Source organism: Schistocerca americana, chromosome 2, assembly GCF_021461395.2.
Source record: "Schistocerca americana isolate TAMUIC-IGC-003095 chromosome 2, iqSchAmer2.1, whole genome shotgun sequence".
NCBI lineage: Eukaryota > Metazoa > Arthropoda > Insecta > Orthoptera > Acrididae > Schistocerca > Schistocerca americana.
In genome coordinates this window covers 397,761,460-397,782,506 of record NC_060120.1, presented here as the reverse complement: position 1 = coordinate 397,782,506, position 21,047 = coordinate 397,761,460, and the positions used below count along the sequence as shown (strand labels likewise).

The window sequence follows — 21,047 nt, the reverse complement described above, 5'->3', positions numbered from 1 at the left end:
TTTCAAACTACGCAGAAGGGAATTATCCTTACAACACATGGTCCGCTCCTATAATTGTCCTGGTCTCAATCTCAGGTAACCCACTGTCCCTGCACCCTCCATTCATTAGTTTCCCCTTGCTTTGTCAAGTCACCTCCTCCCAATTCATGTCCCCCACACCATATTCAATGTGCGTCCCTCCCCATTGGCTCCTATAATTGTGCATCACATGCCTAGCATGTGTACCAGCCACCCTCCCTCCCACATTCATAGCCGCAAACTGGCTGCCTGCCCCAGGGCTACTAGTAACCCACCCCAGTCCTTCTCCCAGCATCCCTCCTCCCCCTCCCCACCTCCCTCTTCCCTCTCCCTGTACCCACCCAACCAAACACTACCCCCACCACAACCAGTTAATCTGCACTGACACTGTTAGTCCAGCCAACAACACATAGGGGCAAAGACATACACATTTGCTTGTGTTTGTGTGTGTGTGTGTGTGTGTGTTTTTAATCTAACTCATAAAAGCGTTACTCTGATAGCTAACAAGTTTTCATTCTTTTTGTGCATGCCTGTCGACAACACAATACTTCTGCTTTTCGTGAATGGTCTCCTTTACTCCAAAAGTACCTGATACGTTCATCCTTTTGGTGGTGTTTTCCAAGATACCATTTCATTGTAAATAGCTATTTTTGCCTTGTGGTCGGTGGAGCCATACAGTACTAGACAAACATTTATACATTGATTAAATTTTCACGTACAGAAATATTGTCTATTAGCATTCTGCTTACCTGTGCACTTCGTTTGGGATACTTAAAAACTGAATTTAGGTTATAAGTGTTACGTGCCATTTGTAAATTCTTTTATCTGAACCTTCCAGAAAATTTATATTAAAATCTAGAGAGTTATCAGTTGCTTTCTTTTTTCTGATGGGTGGTGTAATAATGACTCAAAATTTTCTATGAATATTTGAAAGTGTCCCATTTTGGATCTATAGGCTGTAATAATTATACGTGACTTTTCCAGTAGCAACAGTCCACAAGCACAGACTTCCAGTTGTTGATATAGGCAGAAACAACTATTTTAAATAGATTTGAACTTTGTGTTTTTCATCATAAGTAATACACTCATGTTCAGAAAAAGAGAAAACCTTGAATGATTAGAGACAGGGCGTTCATATTCATAGAACATGTACATTAGTATGTTCTGCAGAAGTGATTAGCATTTCAGTCACCTTAGTTCAGCACATGTCCTGTTGCCTAGTAGCTGTAGGGTCCACCATGGGCACTGATAACTTGTTCCGCGCTTGATGACATCGACACGTGTAAGACACAACTGGTGTCCTGTGGTATTGCCGTCCATGCTGCATTCACCTGGTTCCAAAGTTCATCTGTGGTGGTCAACATTGGCTCACAGAGCTGCACCTGTTCTTTCACCACATCCCACACATTTTGGATTGGTGGGAAGTATGGCGATCTGGCTCAGTCCGGAACCGCGCGACTGCTACGGTCGCAGGTTCGAATCCTGCCTCAGGCATGGATGTGTGTGATGTCCTTAGGTTAGTTAGGTTTAAGTAGTTCTAAGTTATAGGGGACTGATGACCACAGATGTTTAGTCCCATAGTGCTCAGAGCCATTTGAACCATTTATCTGGTGATCTGGCAGACCAGGGCAAAAGACTGACATCCTGTGACACCAAGGAGACACGTATTCATGCAGCAACATGTGGTTGTGCATTGTCTTGCTGAAAAGTGGTGTGTGCGGTGTTGTGCAGAAAGGGTATGGTTACAGATCACAGGCTGTCATGCAGGTATGTCACAGTGCCATGGACATGCGCAAACTGTGATTTGTGGTTTTACCCAATAGCACCCCACACCATAAGGCCTTGAGTTGCCCCTGTATGTCTTGAGTGAATGCAGTCAGTGTAATACTACTCCCCCTGTCTGTGGTGAATCAAAATGCAGCCAGTATTGTCAAACAAACAGAAGCTGCATCCATCCGAAAATAATATTGGATGCCATTTCTGTCCCCAGTGACCTCGTTCAATACACCATAGCTGTCTAGCATGTTTTTGCACATTTGTCAAAGGTAGGCAGAGAAATGGATGACACGCACATAACCCATGCCGTAATAAACTACAACGGACTGGAACCTGTGATAGATTATGATGTGTTACGCTGTTCTGCCAGAGCCGAGGAGGATGCAGATCTGTTCTGCAATGCCATTTGGATGAGGTGTCAATCTTCTCAGAGGGTGATCTGGGTGGTGCGACCTGACCCGTCTCATGTTCTACAGCCTTCGGTGAACCATTTGGCACACACCCGTTGCACTCTGAAACACTTCGTCCCACGCGAGCAACAATTTCCTGGATTGATGCATTATATTCTTTCATGCCAATAATGGGCTCTCTTTCAAACTCACTGATTTGATGACATGGTTCATGCATGCATCTTCGAGGCATCCTGCATGTCTGCTCCAAATTGGTTCAAATGTAAATCATTTGTGAAGAACATATAACGTACAAGTCCTGTATGTATGAACATCCTGTCTGTAGTCTTCAAGGATTTCTGGTTTTTTTCTGAACATGGGCTGGTAATTAATAGAGTAATTAATAAAATTTTACATTTAGCACATGGATTCCTGGATTCAATGTCAACTTCCTTTTGACATTCTAGATTATATAAACAGATAAGAAGTTCATTAAATTTGTTTTTAGCGCTCTAACATTCTGATGCACAGATAAATTTATTTTGTGTGACGCTTCATTTACCAGGACCTCTTTGAAAGCAGTTTATCTGAATTACTCATTTTGTCTTAAAAAAAGCATACATCTCTCAGATGTACTTATGGGAATTCTGCTGTTGATGACAGTGGTACCCCTCCCACTCTATCTAGAATACAAGAAGTTTCTCAGAAGAAATTATTTTAGAATTGGTCACACTAGCACACTGTGTTTGATTTCTCTTACTGAACCTTACAGAACCCTTTCATTAAATTTGTGTCATCTGTTTGCTTTATGTATTACGGAATTTACATGTTCATCTCATTTCATATCACTTCTTAGTATTACCTTTAATTATTTAAATGCTATGCCATCCTAACCATGTCACTGGATACTATTAATTTCTCTCTCTTTGCTACAGGCATTGTCTTGCATTTATCAAATTTTAAATGCAGCTGCCATCCATTAAACCAAGTGGAAATTTTGTCCAAGTCTTTCTGCATTTCCTTAGCTTCCTGGAGACTGGAGGATCAACAGTGAACAATCAGAAAGTGATACTAATGCTGTATAATAAACTTTTTATTTATTTCCATTTTCCTGACAGAGTAGTCTGTGAAAGGAAACCATCAAGTCAAAGCTAGTAGACCAAACTAGACACTGCATGACCAACTCTCTACATCTACACTCTGCAAACCACAGTGAAGTGCATGGCAGAGCTTACATCCCATTGTAGAAGCTATTACGGTTTTTTCCTGTTTCATTAACGTGTGGAGTGTGGGAAGAATGATTGTTTGAATTCCTCTGTGTGTGCTGTAATTATTCTAATCTTATCCTCACAATCCCTATGTGAGTGATACATAAGGAGTTGTTGTTTATTCCTAGATTCATCCAGGTCATACCAGGTCACCAATTTTTTTAAACCTAGTGCTGGTCTGGAGCAGGTGACAGAGGATTTAGGATCACTTTGCAAAGATTTCACTAAGGAAGACACCGTGGTTATAGTGGGTGGGGCAGGTAACAGTATTGACAGAGATCCTGGGTACAGTATAGAGTGTGACCTGGCGAAGATTGCATCAGCATCGAGGCATACCAGTGTTGAGTTTGTATCTGTTCTTGGGCGCCATGACCGACCTCATTTGAACTCTTCTGTCAAGAGAGTTAATTTGGAGCTGGAACGGCTGCTCATGTCGGGTGCGGGGTCACACATTGGTGTGGTTCATGTTGATTCTGTCAGTAGGTGGGATTATACTAGGCATGGCCTTCACCTCAACAGGAAGGGTAAATTGGATGGGGAAATAGCAGGAAAGTTAAAGGGGGGAGGCACTGTCATGAGTGGTAAAATACCAGTGGTTATAGGATTCAGAAAAGACCCTTTTTTAGGGTAGGGAGGACAGAAAGAAAACAAATTTTAAGAGAGGTTAGAACTGAGACAAACCTTCAGTTTGAGAAAGAAATCAAAAAACATAATTCCAGCTTATTACATCAACATAAACAGCCATTGGTTAAGAATTTTCAACTGTCAGCAGATATTTTAACTCCATCCAATTTTAAGTCAGTCAATGTGAAATGTCAGCTATCTTTATTGCATCAAAATATTCGAGGACTGAGAAATAAAATTAATGAATTAACTATCTGCATAGATGAATTAGAGTCTTCAAACCCAGCTGACATAATCTGCCTCTCTGAACATCATGTGACCACTGGTATAGAACTTTTAAGTGTTACAGGGTTTAGGTTAGCATCTCACTATTGTAGATCAGAAATGGAGAAAGGAGGAGTTGCCACATTCATCAGGAACTGTCATAAATTTAAGAACATAGACATTCATAAATTTTGCCTAGAACAGCATATGGAAGCATGTGCAACAGAATTAGATTTTCACAAAAAATCTTTCATAATATTAAGTGTATATCGAGCACCTGCAGGCAACTTTAATCTGTTTGTAAACCACCTTGAAGCTGTACTGGCCCATTTAACAACCAAAAACAAAGAAATAGTGGTTGCTGGTGATTTCAATGTAGATTTCCTTAAAGACTCTCCCAATAAGAACCTATTTGAGTTAGTAACACTATCATTCAACTTAATTCCCACAGTAAAGTTCCCCACTAGGATAACCACTTGCTCACAAACAGCCATTGATAATATCTTTATAGAAAAGTCAAATGAACAAAATTATATTACAAAACCAATAGTCAATGGCCTCTCAGACCATGACATGCAGTTCCTTCTGTTAAATGTTAATACTGAACAGGATATAAAATCTGTTAAATCTGAGCTCAAGAGGGTAATCAGTAAGCCAAAAATTGATTATTTTAGGACACTCCTCAGAGACATTCACTGGACTGATGTTTACAGTGCTCATGGCATGAATGAAAAATATAACATTTTTGCTAATAAAGTGCTTACCTTATTTGAACACTGCTTTCCCCCAAAACTTACCAAGGTTAGAGCAAAGTCTACAAAGAAGCCATGGATTACTCGAGGAATAGGGGTATCTTGTAAAACAAAAAGAAAACTGTATCTGTCAATCCGAAACATTTCCAATGTTGATGCTATAGCACATTATAAGAAATACTGCAAAATATTAAAGACTGTAATATGGATGTCAAAGCAAATATATTACAAGGAAAAGATAGTCATATCAGATAACAAAATAAAGACAATATGGGATATAGTGAAGGAGGAGACCGGTAGAACCAGACATGAAGAGGAACAAATAGCATTAAGAGTAAATGATGCATTGGTGACAGATGTGTATAGTGTTGCAGAACTTTTTAACAAACATTTTATAACTGTTACTGAAAAGATGGGGTTGTCAGGTTTGGTAGATGCTGCTATGGATTACCTTAGACCAGACATTTCAAGTAACTTCCATAATATGAATTTGACCCTCACTACCCCAACAGAAATAATGTCCATCATAAAATCTTTAAAATCAAAAACATCTAGTGGGTATGATGAAATATCAACAAAGTTAATTAAAGAATGTGATTCTGAGCTAAGTAACATATTAAGCTATCTGTGTAACCAGTCGTTTATCAGTGGAATATTTCCCGAATGGCTGAAATATGCTGAAGTTAAGCCACTGTTTAAGAAGGGAGATAAAGAAATAGCATCAAATTTCCGTCCAATTTCACTGTTGCCAGCATTCTCAAAAATTTTCGAAAAAGTAATGTACAGTCGTCTTTATAACCATCTTATCTCAAATAACATACTGTCAAAGTCACAGTTTGGATTTCTAAAAGGTTCTGATATTGAGAAGGCTATCTACACTTACAGTGAAAATGTACTTAATTCATTAGACAAAAAATTGCAGGCAACTGGTATATTTTGTGATCTGTCAAAGGCATTTGACTGTGTAAATCACAATATCCTTTTAAGTAAACTAGAATATTATAGTGTAACAGGAAATGCTGCAAAATGGTTCAAATCTTATATCTCTGGCAGGAAACAAAGGGTGTTATTAGGAAAGAGACATGTATCAAGCTATCAGGCATCATCCAACTGGGAACTAATTACATGTGGGGTCCCACAAGGTTCCATTTTGGGGCCCTTACTTTTTCTTGTGTATATCAATGACCTTTCATCAGTAACATTACCAGATGCCAAGTTTGTTTTGTTTGCTGATGATACAAACATTGCAATAAATAGCAAATCAAGTGTAGTCTTAGAAAGATCAGCCAATAAAATATTTGTAGACATTAATCACTGGTTCCTAGCCAATTCTTTGTCACTAAACTTTGAAAAAACACACTACATGCAGTTCAGAACTTGTAAGGGGTGTCCCAAGAGTATATGTCTAACATATGATGACAAGAAGATAGAAGAAGTGGACGGTGTTAAATTCTTGGGATTACAGCTTGATAATAAATTCAACTGGGAGGAGCACACCACAGAACTGCTGAAGCGTCTTAACAAATCTCTGTTTGCAATGCGAATTTTGTCAGACATAGGGGATATAAAAATGAAAAAGCTGGCATACTATGCTTACTTTCATTCCATAATGTCATATGGGATTATTTTCTGGGGTAATTCATCAAGCCAAGCTAAAGTTTTCCGGGCACAAAAACGTGCAGTAAGAATTATATGTGGTGTGAACTCAAGAACATCCTGCAGAAGCCTGTTTAGGGAACTAGGGATACTAACTACAGCTTCCCAATATATTTATTCCTTAATGAAATTTGTCATTAAAAATATATCACTTTTTCAAACCAACAGCTCAATTCATGGAATCAATACTAGAAATAAGAATAATCTTCACAAGGATTTAAAGTCACTTAGTCTTGTACAAAAAGGTGTGCATTATTCAGGAACACACATTTTCAATAACTTGCCAGCAGCCATAAAAAGCTTAACAACCAATGAAATTCAGTTTAAGAGAAGCCTAAAGGATTTATTGGTGGCCAACTCCTTCTACTCCATTGATGAATTTCTGAGGAAAACCAACTGATTTGTATATAAGTACAACATAACTTCTGCACAATTTCAGTGCAGTTATGTGTTCACTGAAAATTTGTGTGTGTGTGTGTGTGTGTGTGTGTGTGTGTGTGTGTGTAAGTATAATCTAACTTCTGCACCATTTCAGTGCAGTAATGTGTTCATTGTAAATAAGTATTACAGTAGTTGTATTACATGTTTCTTACCTTATAAATAAATAAAAAACTTTTTTATTTTAAATTCAGTGCAATAGTATTTGTAAAATGACTCTTAGTGTTCATTAAAAAATGACGATCATTCCACTTGGGACCTGTGGAATGGTACATTAGCTTATTTGTTTTAGTTTAAATATTTGTCATGTATTGTTGTTTTTCTGACATGTTCCACATCCTGGAGGACCTCCTCACTACGGATCAATTGGAATGAAAGTAAATCTAATCTAATCTAATCTAATCATCATTTAAAGCCAGTTCTTGAAACTTTAACAGGCTTTCTTGGGATGATTTACATCTATCTTCAAGAGTCATCCATTTCAGTTCCTTCAGTATCTCTGTGACACTCTCCCACAGATCAGACAAACCTGTCACCACTTGTGCAGTCCTTTTCTGTATACGTTCAGTATCTCCTGTTAGTCCTATTTCGTACAGGTCCCACGCACTTGAACAGTATTCTGAACTGGTGAGTTATTTGCAAGCAATTTCCTTTGTAGACTGTTTGCAATTCCCAGGTACTCTACCAATAAACCGAAGTCCACCATCTGCCTTACATGTGACTGAACCTGTGTGCTCATTTCACTCCGCATCCCTACGAAGTGGTAGACCCAAGTATTTGTTTAAGACAGCCAGTTCCAACAGTGACTCATTGATATTATAATCATAGGATATTACATTTTTTTCATTTTACAAAGTGCACAATTTTACATTTCGATTACTTAAAGAAAGTTGCCAATCTTTGCACCACTTTGAAACCCTTATCAAAATCTGATTGAATATTTGTACAGTTTCTTTCAGACAATACTTCATTGTAGATAACTGCACCATCTGCAAAAGTCTGAGGTTACTATTAATATTGTCTGTGAGGTCATTAATATACAACATGAACAGCAGGAGTCCCAACACAGTTCCCTGGGGCACACCCAAAGTTTCTTGTACATCTGACAATGACTCTCCATCCAAGATAATATGCTGTGTCCTCCCTACCAAAAAGTCCTCAATCGAGACACAAATTTCACTTGAACCCCCATATGGTTGTACTATTGACAATAAGTGTAGGTGTGGTATTGAGTCAAAAGCTTTTTGGAAATCAAAGCTTTAAGTATGTCATGTGAGAAAAGTGCAAATTGGGTTTCACATGATCAATGTTTTTGGAATCCATGCTGGTTGGCATGGAACATTAAAATAAGCGGTCAGGCCATAACAGTAGAACGTATATGGTAATGAGGGCTGACATCCAATGAACAATTGAAGAAAAAATCGTGACAATTATTCCTGGTCTCAGTCAAATGCTACACAACTTCATCAAAGGAATAGAGAGCCGTTTGTTATACATAGCAGATCACTGACAGCAGTTGTGCTGAGGAATATAAAAAGCCACTTGGACACACTGGTAAATAACATAGTAGTCCTCCAAGAATACTTCCCCTGTCATCTGGGATCCATTTTGCCATTTTCAGTTGTGACAACACCATACATACAACTGGCCCTTCTCCCTTTATTCTTCTTTCTGCAGCTGAATGCCACACTGCTTGATGCCCATAATACTGCTCTTGCTCTTAACCAAATCAAGTGAACCTTAGTAGTCAAGTGATGAAAACCTCCTGGCATCTTCTAATGAGACATTGTGGGGCGGCGGATGAGTTTGTAACAATAATTTAATTAATTGCTGGATATATGCTTGCATGTTGAATCAGTTTCTGGCTTTTAGAATGTTGTTAATGCTGTCTTTCGCCGTTCTCAACACTGGCTCTCTATTTACTTCTTGGCACCCAGAAAGTGATTTAATAAAACATGGAGCCAGCATTTAGAGATCCTAGTGCCCACTTCAATTGAGATACCATTATAGCTGCAGCTTATAGCTCTGAGGAATTGGGAGATTGTCCGGGATTTCTAATCAAAAACGGTTTTCCAAAATAGTTGAGTATATTCTGAAATTCACTGATAAAAAACACAAGTATCCCTACAACCTAACTAACAGAGCAGTTCAGAGTCTAATGCGCTGATGCAATTATAAATGTCCGAATTAAATGTTAAAAAGAATGCTCGCCATAATTTGATGAAAATATTTCATCAAACGCCACGCTAAATTTTTGGTAGAATGTCTGTCCCGCGACGGCACGTGAAAATACGACAATACGCAAACTGAAGCTAGATAATGAAAATAATTCCAGAATTAACACTTCACATGAAATGTTTTCATGGTTCCGCATATCTCTAGTAACTTAATACGGCACCCGAGGCTGTTTGTAGCAGATACACTGATGCGACGCGACTACCGACACAGATGGCGTGTCATTCAGCGTCTGGAGAGAACTGGGGCCTTGCTTCCTCACGTAGCGTCCTTATATATAAAGCCGCGGTGCGGACGGCGAAGGGAACGCCTGATCTTTTCGGCTCTCTCGACTAGCCGCTGGGCTAGTAACGTACCACTTCAAGTTACATAATAATTTATAGCTTCTTTTGCTTATGGCCGATGAAGCTCTTAATTTAAACGTGCATTCAGCACGCAGGTAAGTATTGATAATAAAATTTTGACGTGGCTAAGTTAAATATTTTGGGCGAGAGAATTAATTAAATTACACTGCACGCAGTAGAAAAGCTCTGAACTGGCCCTTTTGAGATCCGCTATCGCTATAATTTTATAGGTATTCAAAAGAAACTTTACACATCTTCATAGTCATAGCGGACCTCCAACCTATTTAAATCTAAACATCCTAGCCTTATTTATTAGCCTACTTAATCTATCTTGCTTCCTTCAGTTTGGAGATGAAAACCAGAAAATCATGAATTTCCACTAAAATCTTAATTTGTGAAATCCAAAGTACTGTTTTTATTAAATCATTATGAAAGATGAATCTAAATATAAATTTTGAAGTCTCTAGCTCTTTTCTGTTGCGCCAATGATTTTTCTAGAAAACGTCCAAATTTCGAAAATGGCTGAAGTTGTCGAACTGATATTTAACACACATTAATTTAGTATTATTCCTGACATGCTAGAAAAGTTTTAGTTCATTCGCTTGATTTTTAAGGTATTGCGCAACATTTATGACGTCAGAGCTAGTTACAGCAGACTGGCTGGCACACAATGGAAACGGATGTGAATTTACTACAGCGTGAGTAGGCTGCTTCCCTACAACATCACAGTCAAGATAATTTTAAAACACATGATGAAAGGCGGTTTTGATTGCCATCTTTAAACCAGGAAAGAATTTTACATGGCCTCACAGCTGTCCTTCCTTATTTTATACAGTTTCATGCTTGAGGTGTGGTGAGAACATGTCTGCAGCAAATCTGATGTCACAGGTTTTTAGATAAAAGACTTTTAAATAAAGTAATAAATAGCCTATTGTAGAGGTTTGTTCCCAGGTGATACAAGCCTTAACCACACTGAGTGTAGACAAAAATTCACCATATTTCGGAAGTGTTGATTGGTTTGTAAAAATATAAGGAAGAAGTGGCAAATTCTGTCTTAGATTTTGAGCTTATGTTCATCATAGCACAAAGACACACACACAGACAGTGATGAGCCAAAACATGATGTCCTCTGCCCACTGTGAGATAGAATATCACCTGTTGGTGTTGTGGGCATATTGCTCAATAAGGAAAATGTATAAGCGGAGCAGCAACAAGTAAGGACTAATTCTAATGAAAATACAGGCCACAAATGGGGAAATCCACGGACTTGTGTGACTCTGATGAGGGGAAGATTGTTTTGATAAGGGACAAAGTGTTATGGCCCAGCATGTGGGAATGTTAATCTTAGAAACAGAAAAACTGGTCAGCTGTTCCCATTCTTCTGTTGTGTGCATTTATGGAAAGTGGTTGTAGGACGATCAAACCACGAGTAGGCAGCTTCATCACAGAACACACTGTAGAGGAGGTTGGTGGCAGTCTGTAGTGAATTTGATGACTGAGTAGAATGATGATGTAAGCATAAGTGTTTTTGGAGCACAGTGTTCAGAGTACAATATCGAACTTGAGGCTCCGCAACAGACAACCCCTATATATTCCCTTGGTGACCCAATACATCATCTGTTGCGACTGCTTGAGGCTCCACAACAGCCAACCACTATAGATTCCCGTGGTGACCCAATACATCACCAGTTACGATTGACATGGGCACAGGACCATCGAGAATGGGCTGTGGAACAGTGAAAATATGTTACCCAGCCAGGTGAATTACATTTCTTCTTACACCAGGTTGATGGTCGTGTCTGGATATGCCATCACCCAGGTAAATGACTGCTCAAAATGTGCTCCACACAGTGGACACAGGCCAGAGGGGACAGTATTATACTATGGGTGACATTCACCTGGGTTCCTGTCTGTGGATAGTAACCAAAGGCGTCAGGACAGCTGTGGGCCTACATGAAGATTATTGCAGACCACGTGTATATTTCCATGCGTGATATCTTCGCCAGTGGTGATGACATCTTACAGTAGGATAACTATTCCTGTCATGAGGTCAAGATCATGCTTCAGTGGTTTGAGGAGCATGATGGTGAACTCATGTTGGTGTCTTGTTCTGGTATAGGTGTCTCAGGAAAACTGGAGAAGGTGAAAGGAGCAAGAAAGTACAACAATAAGGAAGGGACAGAGTAAAGCAAAGAATTCTCAACATTGCATTGAAGTGAAACTTCTTTGTGAAAAACAATATTCCAGGGCTAATATCTTTGTCACTATTTAACTTTGTACCTTGGTATATATTTCTTTTTGATTTAAAGATAAATTGATTATTCAAAATTAAATACAATTGCTCATTATAATGTTAAGTACTAAGTGAAGTAGTGCAATGCTTAAAGTGCTGGACTCGTATTTGGAAGGCGTGAGATTGAAATTCCCATCTCTCTTTTCCTGAAATCAATTCCGACAAATCAGTAAGTTTATTCTTTTTCCAATATCACTTGTGTTCCATTTCTGATGCTTTCACTGCCAATGTGCCATTTGATTCCAAACATCAGTACTTCCTTATAATGTTAATTTCTTTACCATCCCTAATGCATTTGGAAAAGTTGTGATCTCATTCTGGAAGAGTAGTACTATGTTTTAATGTGTGCACTTCAAATTGCACTATCATCATGCATTTTAATTTGTTATCTGCACTGGTGAAAAACTACTAATTACATGTAAATAGTCTACACGGGTTTGCCGCTGGATCACGTTGTGCAAGCCTGTGAAGACTATTTTCAACACATCCACTGGGAAAGCTTGAAGAGTCACTACTACTTACATAATTAAATTATTTACTTCAGCATAATAAGTAATGAAATTGTAAGTACAAATGCAGTTTTTCCCCTTGTACTAAGGGTAGTTTGTTAACAGTTACTATATTAATCAGAATAAACGATTATGGCAATTTAATCTAATTGGACAGATAAAAAATCATCTCATCAAGTGGTGGCAGAACTCCACTTGATGAGTAGATTTTTTATGCAAACTTGTGGAGCCAGTGGCTCCTCATTCTGGTAGAAGGGTTGAAGGGGAAGGAAGAGGGATGAAGGAAAAGGCCTAGAGAGGTTTACGAAAAGGAGTAGAGTTTGGAAAAGTCACCCAGAACCCCGGGTCAGTGGAGACTTACCGGATGGGCTCATCCTGTACTCTCCTGCTGCTGCTTGACGAGTAGATATTTCTATCTATCTAACTACATTATATAGTCAAAAATAAACTGACCCACTCACCATTCATCGAACTTACAGTGATTAATGTGCACCCACAATTACTATAATGTTTTTCGTTTAACTTATTATGTAGCTTTATCTTTAACGATAGGTTTGTGTAATACAACAGAGAATGAGGATTGTTTTGTACATGTACTACAAATATACTTCATTACTTTCATTGAAATGTATTCAGCTCCATTTATGTTATTCTGTTATTGCAGTTATAGAGGATACTCCTGAAAAAGGGGGAAAGGGTGGGATCAGAGGAGAACAAAAGAAATTGCAAAGTGCATCTCAAATGTTGATAAGAAACATATCTACTAATTAGATGGCAAAAAGTTAACTGAGACACAGCAAAATAATAGAACCCCTAGCTTTGGAATTTAGTGTCATTAAATGTACTAAAATTTAGAGGAAAATGGAATTTACAATGTTTAAGGAAATATCAGCCCCTTTACTGTCTCTTATGAATTCCATATTCCAAAATCAAGTAATTTTTTGGCTTTTTATGCAGTTCTCAATTTTTGTATGTCTCGTTAAAAAGCCTTGCTTGTGATTCATGAAAATATCATTTCAGACATTATTTTCTTGACAATCAGTTTTGTTACACTACTTGATATCTCTCCCATGAGCCATCTAACAGTATTGTCAGTTACTTCTAATAAAAACTTCTTAACTGTAGTGTATGACAGCATTCCTAATAGATATAGTTGTATTGGAGCTCATAGTGTTGTTACAGAAAAAATGAACATTTATTTTTCTTTATTGAAGACTGCTGTCATTAGTGTAACAGTGTTGTAATCTCCACTGAAGCTATAAAGACATGACATTCAAAAAATGATGTTGTGTTCTTAGTTTTGTCATTTAAATAGGTCTTTGTTTACTACTATTTCATGTGTATGAATACATGCAGTAATAATATAATTTTATTGCAGATGTTATATCTTGGGTTTGGCACTCAACAAGCTGTAGGCAGAGACTGCCATGATCTGAATAAGCGTGTAGAGCTGTATTTGGATGGTGTAAAAGCTGATCTCCCATCCATAGAATCTATTGTTGTGATGAACATACCATCATGGGGTGCCGGTGTACAGCTGTGGACCATGGGCACAGGTTCTGTATATAATGACATCAGTTTAATTTAGATTTGTTATGCATCTGTATTTTATCTTCTCTCATTACATTATGTACAAACAACAAACACACAAAAATCTATGACTGGGATATAAAACAATGAATTGTAAAATCTGCCCTGTTGTACATTTGTTGGCCATGGAACTTAATCTTTTCATTCAGCTACAGTTATCTGTAACATCAGTGTCACTGTTATTTACATGTTACATGAATGTGTTTTTTATTTATTTACAGTTAATCTGGATAAAACTTATAGTGACAAAGAGAGAAGTTGATTATTCATTCATTCATTAATACTTGTTCCATAGATCATGAATATGACATCTCATAATGATGTGGAATGGGTCACTTTAACATAAGGTTTTTTTTTTTTTTTTTTTTTACACAAAATAATCAATTAATTGATGTTTTAGAGTTACTGCTTCATATCTAAAACTTCATCTTTTGAGTAGGGGTTGTCATTCAGAAATTCTTTCTATTTCCCTTAAAATTTTGGTTGGCTGTCTGTCAGATTTTTAAGGCTATTTGACAGATGACCAAAGATTTTTGTGGCAGCATAACTCACCCCTTTCTGTACCAAAGTGAGATTTAATCCAGAATAGTGAAGATCATCTTTTCTTCTAGTGTTGTAGCTATGCACTTTGCTTTTATTTTTGAATTGGTGTGGATTATTAACAACAAATTTCATAAGTGAATATATGTATTGCGAAGGTAGTGTGAATATCACGAGTTCCTTAGTAAATGTCTTCAAGGTGATCTTGAGTATGCTCCAGCTATTATTCTGATTACCCGCTTTTGTGCAATGAATACTTTCTCTCTTAATGATGAATTGCCCCAAAATATGACATCATAAGAGAGGAGTGAACGAAAACAGGCATAGTAGGCTAATTTAGTGACATGTTTATCACCAAAATTTGCAGTAACCCTAATAGCGTAAGTAGCTGAACCTACCCATTTCAGCAGATCTTCGATGTGTTACTTCCAATTCAATTTCTCATCAATGCACGCACCCAGAAATTTTGAATATTCTGCCTTAGCAACAGACTTCTGTTCATAGTCTATATTTATCAATGGTGTTATGCCATTTACTGTACAGAACTGTAAATACTGTTTTCTCAAAATTTAGTGAGAGTCCATTTGCAGAGAACCACTTAATAATATTCTTAAAGACATTATTTACAATTTCCTCAGCTGATTATTGTTTGTTGGGTGTGATTACTATGCTTATATCATCTGCAAAAATTACTAGCTTTGCATCATGAATATAGAGTGGCAAGTCATTAATATATATTAAGAACAAGTCTGAACCCTGTGGGACACCATTCTTGATACCTCTCCAGTTAGAAGACTCTGCTGATTTTTGCAGACTATCTGGACCGTTACTGATGCTTACCTTTAGAAGTGCAAAGTTTGCCCTCTCCCTCCTCACAACAGATGAGTCTTTCTCAAACTAAGATCTGAGTGACTTGACCCTCCTTTCCAAGCATTCCCAATTAGACAGTGTTTCCCACTGAAGAAGGGATTAGATGTTTGAAAATAAGATGTATTATTATTTTCTATTTTGTGTTTCTATCAGAAGTACTATGTATTGTGCTTCCTGGGTGGAAGCACTGACCAATCTTTCAGTCTGTGTCTTGTTTTAACATTTTTCTATTTTATATGAGTAATCACATTTCTGGCTATTCCTCTTGTTTTGTAAATGTATGAAAGTGTGATTCCTGCTTGTTGTTGTTTCATTGTAAATGTTATCTCACTTTCATAACTATTTTTGACAATTACTGTCTCTTTCCTACAACATTATTGTGTTGATCATTTATTGTTCCTCCTCCCATGAACCATGGACTTTGCCGTTGGTGGGGAGTCTTGCATGCCTCAGCGAAACAGGTAGTCATACCTTAGGTGCAACCACAATGGAGGGGTATCTATTGAGAGGCCAGACAAACATGTGGTTCCTGAAGAGGGGCAGCAGCCTTTTGAGTAGTAGCAGGGGCAACAGTCTGGATGATTGACTTATCTGGCCTTGTAACATTAACCAAAACGGCCGTGCTGTGGTGGTAATGCAAACGGCTGAAAGCAAGGGGAAACTACAGCCGTAATTTTTCCTGATAGCATGCAGCTTTACTGTATGGTTAAATGATAATGACATCCTCTTGGTGTAAAATATTCCAGAGGTAAAATAGTCCCTCATTCGGAACTCCGGGTGCAGACTGCTCAGGAGTATGTCGTTATCAGGATAAAGAAAACTGGCGTTCTACAGATCGGAGCGTGGAATGTCAGATCCATTAATCAGGCGGGTAGGTTAGAAAATTTAAAAAGAGAAATGGCTAGGTTAAAGCTAGATATAGTGGGAATCAGTGAAATTCGATGGCAAAAGGAACAAGACTTCTCGTCTAATGAATACAGGGTTATAGTTACAAAATCAAATTGGGGTAATGCAGGAGTAGGTTTAATCATGAATAAAAAAAATAGGAGTGCTGGTAAGCTACTACGAACAGCATACTGAACACATTACTGTAGTCAAGATAGCCACAAAGCCCATGTCTACCACAGTTGTACAAGTTTATAAGCCAATTAGCTCCACAGATGATGAAGAAATTGAAGAAATGTATGAAGAGATTGAAGAAATTATTCAGATAGTGGAGGGAGATTAAAATTTAATAGCCATGGGGGACTGGAATTTGATAGTAGGAAAAGGAGAAGAAGGAAAGTAGTATGTGAATATGGAATGGGGCTAAGGAATGAAAGAGGAAGCCGCCTGGTAGATTTTTGCACAGAGCGTAACTTAATCATAGCTAACACTTGGTTTAAGAATCATGAAAGAAGGTTATATACATGGGAGAGGCATTGAGACACTGGAAGGTTTCAGATAGATTATATAATGGTAAGACAGAGATTTAGGAACCAGGTTTTAAATTGTAAGACATTTCCAGGGGCAGATGTGGACTCTGACCACAATCTATTGGTTATGAACTGTAGGTTAAAACTGAAGAAACTGCAAAAAGGAGAAAATTTAAGGAGATGGGACCCAGACAAACTGAAAGAACCAGAGGTTGTAGAGAGTTTCAGAGAGAGCATTAAGGAATGATTGACAATAATGGGGGAAATAAATACAGTAGAAGAAGAATGCGTAGCTTTGAGAGATGAGATAGTGAAGGCAGCAGAGGATCGAGTAGGTAAAAAGACGATGGCTAGTAGAAATCCTCGGTTAACAGAAGAGATACTGAATTTAATAGATTAAAGGAGAAAATATAAAAATGCAGGAAATGAAGCAGGCAAAAAGGAATACAAACATCTTAAAAATGAGATGGACAGGAAGTGCAAAATTGCTAAGCAGGGATGGCTACAGGACAAATGTAAGGATGTAGAGGCATATATCATTAGGGGTAAGATACAGGAAAATTAAAGAATCTTTGGAAAAAAGAGAACCACTTGCATGAATATCAAGATCTCAGATGGAAAACCAGTTACAAGCAAAGAAGGGAAGGCAGAAACGTGGAAGGAGTATATAGAGGGTCTATACAAGGGCGACGTACTTGAGGGCAATATTGTTGAAATGGAAGAGGACGTAGATGAAGATGAGATGGGAGATAAGATACTGTATGAAGAATTTGGCAGAGCACTGAGAGACTTATGTCAAAACAAGGCCCCAGGAGTAGACAACATTCCATTAGAACTACTGACAGCTTGGTAGAGCCAGCCTGGGCAAAACTCGACTATCTGATGAGCAAGAAGTATGAGACAGGAAAAATATCCTCAGACTTCAAAAAGAATATAATAATTGCAATCCCAAAGAAAGCAAGTGCTGACAGGTGTGAAAATACTGAACTATCAGTGTAATAAGTCACAGCTGCTAAATACTAACATGAATTCTTTACAAATGAATGGAAAAATTGCTAGAAGCTGAACCTTGGGGAAGATCAGTTTGGATTCCGTAGAAATGTTGGAACACGTGAGGCAATACTGACCCTATGACTGGAATACTCTCAAATTCTGAAGGTGGCAGGGGTCAAATACAGGGAGCGAAAGGCTATTTACAATTTGTGCACAAACCAGATGGCAGTTATAAGAGTCGAGGGGGCATGAAAGGGAAGCAGTATTAGGATAATGGAATGTAGTCAATTACATCAGGTGATGCTGAGGGAATTAGATTACGAAATGAGACACTTAAAGTAGTAGATGAGTTTTGCTGTTTGGGGAGCAAAATAATTGATGATGGTTGAAGTAGAGAGAAGATAAAATGTAGACTGGCAATGACAAGGAAGGCGTTTCTGAAGAAGAGAAATTTGCTAACATCGAGTATAGATTTAAATGTCAGGAAGTCGTTTCTGAAAGTATTTGTGTTGTGTGTAGCCCTGTATGGAAGTGAAACATGAACAATAAATAGTTTAGACAAAAAGATAATAGAAGCTTTTGAAAATGTGATGCAGAAGAATGCTGAAGATTAGATGGGTATATCACGTAACTAATGACGAGGTACTGAATAGAATTGGGGAGGAGTGTAATTTGTGGCACAACTTAACTAGAAAAAGGGATTGGTTGGCAGGGCACGATCTGAGGCATCAAGGGATCATCAATTTAGTATTGGAGGGAAGCACAGAGGATAAAAATCATAGAGGGAGACAAAAGCATGAGTACACAGAACAGATTCCAAAGGATGTAGGTTGCAGTAGTTACTCAGAGATGAAGAAGCTTGGGCAGAATGGAGTAGCATGGAGAGCCGCATCAAACCAGTTTCTGAACTGAAGACCACAACAGCAACAACATTTATTGTTATCTAACAGTCTAATGATGCAAAGAAACCTCCAACTTCCCTCACTATACATTCACAATCCCCTTTCACAGTCTCCTTCTTTCTTTTTTCTATAATCCCCTCCCAATCCACTCCACTTCATTGTGTGCAACACTCAACTTGCTAGCCTGCTACAGGTTGATTTCACCAGGCCCATATTCCTATCCCATTCTCCTTCTGCCCCCCCCCCCCAAACTATCTCTCCCCCTCCCTTCCTCTCTCTCCCTTTCCCTTCCTCCCCCTCCTTCTCCCTCTCCCTCATCCTCCCCCCACCCCATGACACCCCCCCCCCCCTCTCTCTCTCTCTCTCTCCCTCTCTCTCTCTCTCTCTCTCTCTCTCTCTCTCTCTCCCTCTCTCCCTCCCCCCCCCCCCCACATGTAGACTTGAAATATAGTCATATCTTGAATTGACTTTTCTCTTTCTTAGTGCTTATCCAGTTGTACAGGATCCACTGTTTTTCATAATTTGGCAAATTTATTTATTTTTAACTTCGTGGCCACATGTCCATCCTGTCTCCACAGTCTACAGCTAATATGAAGGAGAGAAACCATATGCACAATCTGTCTGTGAATAGTGTAAACTTTGTTTTGTGATATCATATTCTAACTGTTTATGTATTGTATTTTCTGAGACAGAGATTGGGGCACCAGCATTTACCTAAATTAGTGTGGAAAACCACCTAAATCCCACTTCTGGCCGGCCAGTGTTCCCAACCAACTATTGTTAATCTGCCATGGTGGTGCCATTTCATTTAATTCAGTATAAACAGTTGGTTAAAGTCTGCAACAGTAAAAACAATAGATTTGTGTCTGAAATAACTTTTCTGCTATCAGTCACAATATAAATAAAAAGTTAATCGTGACTGGTAGCAGAAAAGTTATTTCATAAGCAAACCTAATGCTGATTCAATTTGGGTCTGGCTCATCTCCAGCTTGGAAGCTATTGTGCTGCCTGTTATGCTATACACACAGATCACATAGATCTAGTTGCATTGTTGTTATAAATTCTGAAAGTGTGCAAAATACTCGAGATTTGTTCATATGGAGGAGGGTTTTGATAGAGGTTTGTTGCAAAGTATCAATCTGTGAGCTGCCATCACAATCTCAAAACAGGGAATCGATAAGTTGCTTTAAAACTACAATTGATTGCTTCTCTAGAATTACATGTCATATAAGTGCATATCCTATGTATGGATTAGACTAGCTGCGTTCCTATTTCTGTCCTGGAGCAACTCTTCTTCTACTAATCTTCTTCACCTATGTATGGATTAGACTAGTTGCATTCCTATTTCTGTCCTGGAGCAACTCTTCTTCTACTAATCTTCTTCATTTATCACAGTTGACTCTTTATTATTATTTTTTTCTATTCGTTCCTTTGTTCATGATGTTTAATGATTTTTTCATTGTTTGTTGATTTTCCTGGTGCTCTTTTATAGTATTGCCTTTGGCACTGTAAGTAAGTGCCGTCATCATGTTTCCTAATATGGTACTGCAATACCTACTCTTGTTTTGGAAACAGCTAAATTGCAGTTTCACAGTATGTTTCTCTAGTCTGTCTTCATCTAACACCAACCACCCCCCTCTCCCCCAATCCTTTACAACTTCCAACCTTCCCCAAGCAATCTATCTTAAGCTCCTGAAGACAAAATGTATAGTCCTGAAAGCTAACCATTTTATTTTCCCTACTTTAAATTTTTCTATTGCCAGCACTGAGAGTTCTACGTCTTTCTGGAAGGTCTGGGTTAGCCTTCAGTCTCTCTTGCTGTCCGCAGCTCGTGGTCGTGTGGTAGCGTTCTCGCTTCCCGCGCCCGGGTTCCCGGGTTCGATTCCCGGCGGGGTCAGGGATTTTCTCTGCCTCGTGATGACTGGGTGTTGTGTGATGTCCTTAGGGTAGTTAGGTTTAAGTAGTTCTAAGTTCTAGGGGACTGATGACCATAGATGTTAAGTCCCATAGTGCTCAGAGCCGTTTTCTCTGTTGCTGCTTTTTGTTTTATACATAAAAATAGTGATATACTAGCATGATATAGTCTAATAACAATGGCTTTTGCTGTACCTACAAAATTTACATATTTATATTGTACTTGAAAGATGAAAGTAACTTTTGCCAATGTGTCA

At 38.3% G+C, this 21,047-nt stretch overlaps 1 protein-coding gene across 8 annotated transcripts in view; it reads left to right on the top strand.

The window, feature by feature from the left end:
- Positions 1-21,047, top strand: part of LOC124595310 (diacylglycerol kinase epsilon) — a 203,312-nt gene that overhangs the window by 140,391 nt on the left and 41,874 nt on the right. For all 8 annotated transcript variants that reach the window (XM_047134007.1, XM_047133999.1, XM_047134005.1 and 5 more), the window contains one exon: positions 13,945-14,122. In XM_047134007.1, the coding sequence (XP_046989963.1) occupies positions 13,945-14,122 (178 nt within the window). The remainder of the gene's footprint in view (positions 1-13,944; positions 14,123-21,047) is intronic.